The sequence below is a fragment of the Apium graveolens genome, chromosome 5 (genome assembly GCF_009905375.1).
Source record: "Apium graveolens cultivar Ventura chromosome 5, ASM990537v1, whole genome shotgun sequence".
Taxonomy (NCBI): domain Eukaryota; kingdom Viridiplantae; phylum Streptophyta; class Magnoliopsida; order Apiales; family Apiaceae; genus Apium; species Apium graveolens.
In genome coordinates this window covers 315,201,987-315,207,138 of record NC_133651.1, presented here as the reverse complement: position 1 = coordinate 315,207,138, position 5,152 = coordinate 315,201,987, and the positions used below count along the sequence as shown (strand labels likewise).

The window sequence follows — 5,152 nt, the reverse complement described above, 5'->3', positions numbered from 1 at the left end:
TTTCACTCTGTTTTTTGGTTGTAACTTACATCACTTGATATGTCTTATATACTACAATTATTGGATGTATTGTAGATAACTCAAAACTCATGTGACTATTGTTTGCTATTGTAAACACTTCCTCACAAAATTTATCTTGATGATGATTCTATTTTGTTTTATTTTAATATATACTTAATTATTAACATTGAGTTCCAAATCTAGGATAAAAAAGAAAAGAAAATAGAAAATAGTTTATTTTCGTTTCTCTCTTATTTTTTTCAAAAGTGGGAAAAAAAATTCGGAGACAAAAATAAAAAATTCTTCCCAAATATGCAGCTTTTTTTTTTCTTTCTTTCATAAAAAATGTTCGGGAATAAACAGAAGAAATCAATTCTTCACGTCTCCAATAAAAATCAGCAAAATTACAATAAAAAATCATGATTATTCCTAATATTTCTAAATATTTAGTGTGGGACCTAATCAAAATTATTATTTTTTCTGTCGAAAAGATTATGATACATTGTCCTATATGAAGTGTATTGCATGTTAGAAGAATTTAATTAGGACTAAAAGTGTAGCCAAGATTAATATCACATGTAATTATCAATTTTTTTTTCTACTTTTTGGGCAAGCAATTGTTTACCTAATCTAATTACACAATCTTCATTCATCAATTTATTTCTATCAAGAATTGCTGGATAAATTAACGGCGAAGATTAATTATTTTCCTTAAAAATCCATTTCAAATAAAACTATTTATTTTGATTTTACTTAAATGGCAGGGGAGGGCAGGCTCGTATATTTAAGGGGGGATTAAGAGAAAATAAATATAAAAGGCTTCTCATTATTTTTGTAATAAAATTAAGTTTTACCCGTATCACAATTTCTTAGAATAGATATTCATTTTCGTAAGATATATAAGTATGAATATTCAAAAAAAGATCATAGAGTAACATAAACATAAATACGCAACAAAAATTTATGTTCAATATTTTTTTGTTGAATTAAGGAGTGTAAGGCATGGTTTCTAAGATTTTCAAATTATATTTTTGCTAAATATAAGCTTTTCAAATATATTGGAGTAGAGTGTCTTGCTTATGTTTAATACTTTTATTTTGTACCGTAAGTGTGGCAATGAACTCTCGGCGGGTAATTGACCTTAATATCATAATTTTAAAATAAAAAACTCAAAATCTCGTAATCACTCTAAAATATGGCCTTTTGTATCATTAAAAAATGCATTTTTTTTTTTGCGTTTTCTATCCAAAATAAATAACGCAATTATTTCATGCGTTTAATGCTAAGAATTAAGTTTTTTGATTTATGAATTAATGTAGAAAACACATTTAAATTTCGCGTTAATTGTTAAACGCAAACGCAAAGAGAACGGAATATTAGATTGCGTTGCTATTGGATCAAAAAAAGCGCAAGCTCCAAAATCGACCGCCCGAGCTAGTACTATCATTCTCTACTAACTATAAACGCAAATATTAAGAGCATTTTTTCGTGATAAAAAAGGTCATATCGTAGAACTTATGAGATTTTGGGTCTTCTCCCCAAATTGTGAGAATAAGGACGATAATTCACTACCGGTTGACTCGAAAATTTAAGCATAATCTTTGTTTATAAATTAGTAGACTTTTTTTAAGAACAGAAAATCAAGATTAGCATTCAAAAATTAGCGATAATTCAATTTTGCCCTTTTGAAATCTCCGCCAATAATTATTCGTCTTTAAATAGTTGAATCAGGCCATAGTATGTGGCAATCAGCTCCGTTTTGCTGGTGTCTGCAGTGGCACTTTCGATTTTTGTGTGATTAATTTCCAGCAAGAGTATGCTTTTCTTGATGCTGATTTGAGAAAATAATCGTTCTAAAATCTCAACGTGTTAGAGGAAGACCTTTGCCAGAATCTTATATTGTAACACAAACGAAGGCAACTATGCAAGAGGAGTGACAACTTGCTCTAAAATCAACGTGTTAGAGGAAGAACCTTACCAGGATCTTATATTCCAAGACAAAAGAAGGCGACTGTGCAAGAGGAGTGGCAACTTGCTCTAAAATTTCAACGTATTAGAGGAAGACCCTTGACAGGATCTCATATTGTAACACAAACGAAGGCGACTATGCAAGAGGAGTGACAACTTGCTCTAAAATCTCAACGTGTTAGAGGAAGACCCTTACCAGGATCTTATATTCCAAGAAAAAAGAAGGCGACTGTGCAAGAGGAGTGGCAACTTGCTCTAAAATCTCAACATGTTAGAGGAAGACCCTTACAAGGATCTTATATTCTAACACAAACGAAGGCGACTATGCAAGAGGAGTAGCAACTTGCTCTAAAATCTCAACGTGTTCCCTTACAAGGATCTCATATTCTAACACAAACGAAGGCGACTATGCAAGAGGAGTGGCAACTTGCTCTAAAATCTCAACGTGTTAGAGGAAGACCCTTATCGTGATCTTATATTCTAAGACAAACGAAAGCGACTATGCAAGAGGAGTGACAACTTGCTCTAAAATCTCAACGTGTTAGAGGAAGACCCTTACAAGGATCTCATATTCTAACACAAACGAAGGCGACTATGCAAGAGGAGTGGCAACTTGTTCTAAAATCTCAACGTGTTAGAGGAAGACCCTTATCATGATCTTATATTCCAAGACAAACGAAGGCGACTATGCAAGAGGAGTGACAACTTGCTCTAAAATCTCAACGTGTTAGAAGAAGTCCCTTACAAGGATCTCATATTCTACACAAACGAAGGCGACTATGCAAGGGAGTGACAACTTTCTCTAAAATCTCAACGTGTTAGAGGAAGACCCTTATCAGGATCTTATCTTCTAACACAAACGAAGACGACTATGCAAGAGGAGGGGCAGCTTACCATGTAGGTGCTTAGTTTGCATTAAGTCAATACCAGACTTGTGCTGAAGTGACTGTATTGAACTACTGATCATACTACTTTAGTAATGCACACATAATTGATACTGAAAACTGTAATTACATGGAAGAATGAAGATGTGTACTGAAAATGTGAACAGAGGGCAACCTTATTTTAGCATACAGATCTTTGTAAAAATGGTCTGAAAACTGAGTGATTTCTAATCATTCTGAGGACTTTCACACTCATGCTGTCATTTGAACAGCCTCCAGATGTCTCGTAAATCCTGAGTAATAGGATTGAATCTGATGAGGAGATGTTACATTTAGCATCTTTTTGCAGATTGTAAGCTTGACATTCTAACGATTTCAAAGGGCGTTCTGAGAATCCTGTTTGCGGATGTTTATACTAATACCAATGCAATCATAGTGCAGGCCTCAAATGGTTGAATGATGAGAATCATCGAAAATGGTAGTACAAAGCAAATTGTATAATCTAGCAACCACATTTCTGAGTGTCTTACCAAAGATTTCAGTTCAAAAATGATAAAGAACTTGCAAAAAAGTGAACATATTGAAGGAAACAAATGATGAAGAACTTGCAAAGATGTAAACATATTCAAGGAACATTTGGAAACCAACTGAAAAGAGAGGCAAATAGTTCATATAAGCAACAGTTGCTTATTACCTTGCAATCTCCTTGTGTTGCAGCAGACCTAATGAGGTTATATCGAGAAAAATTATTAACTGCATGTTCTCAAAGAGCCACCAACTATGCTGACAAGCATCTCATGCAGCATGAGTCATGCCTGGTTCAGTCCTGGTAAATGAACTGGTTGTTGTCCTCGAACTCATCATCCTCTTCAGGTGCTGGAAGATTAAGATCAATTAGATTACGTGTATTTGGAGGTGAACTGCCAGAGTCTTCAGGATCATATACTAGATGAGTTCTCTTGTGACTCCCTAAAGCCTGGCCAGACTTAAACATTTTGGAACAAAATGGACATTGATGCGCCTTAGATTTCTTAGCCCTGTCTTTCTTTTTAGCATCAACAGAAATATCTCTAGAAACTGGTTTCCTGTTATAAAGACGCTGACCAAGCTTCCGGATGGGAGTGGAGATGGGAGTTATGTCATCCTCCAGGCTGTTGTCACTTGTGTCATACTCGTACTGAAAGGTAGGATCAGCCTTTTTGTGGCACGGTCTGTGTCCTCCAAGTGCTTGGAATGAATCGAAGCTCCTGTGACAGTTTACACAGTCGTATTTTTTCCTGCTGTGAACATTCTGATTCTGTTCAGTACTATCATCACAATCTCTAGACCTTTTCCTTGAATCAAACTTCTGTAACTTTGTACTCGTGCCAGCATAACCAAACTCGTGTTCCTTCAAACCTTTACTTTCATAAGCTGAATAACTTTGTACCCTGTCGTAGATCATTGCCAGTTCAGCATCTTTATATTGATTATTGAAAAGCTCATCAGTTGAAATTTCAGATTCCCCCTTCTTCAGATAACCAGAAGCATAATTTTTAGTATGAACACTCTTTGTAATCAAAGCACTAGACTCTGGCTTCCTGTAGATAGCATCATTTCTCGGGGTTTTCATTTCAACTGAAGACGATTTAGTCTCTAAATCTGTCGATTGATTATCAGAAGACTTGACAATGGAGCTGACTCCACTCCATTTCCGAGAATCCCTAGACAACATCATCAAACACACAGCAACATCTTCCGTTTCTTCCTCCTCAGAATCACAAACAGATGAAGAACCATTCGTATTCCCAAACTCAAAACTCTTCACAGCAGTTTTCTTGTACTGCTTTGCTCTGAATCTTGCTTTCCTCGACAGATTCTCATCTGTATCAAAATGACCGTCCACTAGCTCAGAATTTTCACTCTTCTTATACTCCTTCAAAACCCTCCCTTTCTCAGAATGACAAGCCATATGACCACACAATGCCTTAAGTGACTGAAACCCTTTACCACATTGCTTGCAAAATCTCTCTTCTGATAAACCAAAACTCGAATTCACATCTCTCGATATCTTCTTTGAATTTTTACTATCCAAAGATCGAAAATCTTTCATAATTCCTACTAGAACAAGATCAAACACCTTGTGCATGCAACAAGCAAACAAAATCAAGAAAGTGCACCCCTAATGAAGATCTATATTGCATCAAGAAACACCTAGAAACAAAAACAAAAAACAAAATCAGCACTTGAAAAAACAGTCTAAGCTCAAATCAAATCACACTACACATATCAGAACACAAACTTAAAAACCTATATAACAG

General features: G+C 35.1%; 1 protein-coding gene across 1 annotated transcript; it reads right to left on the bottom strand.

Moving 5' to 3' along the window:
• Positions 1-3,423: 3,423 nt before the first annotated feature.
• LOC141723311 (uncharacterized) lies at positions 3,424-5,152 on the bottom strand. Its single transcript, XM_074525108.1, has one exon. The coding sequence runs from the start codon at positions 4,978-4,980 to the stop codon at positions 3,673-3,675; it is 1,308 nt and encodes a 435-aa protein (XP_074381209.1). The 5' UTR covers positions 4,981-5,152; the 3' UTR covers positions 3,424-3,672.

Bases quoted from the DNA above. Each gene is read 5' to 3' on its own strand.
- LOC141723311 (XM_074525108.1), bottom strand. From the start codon at position 4,980: ATGCACAAGGTGTTTGATCTTGTTCTAGTAGGAATTATGAAAGATTTT.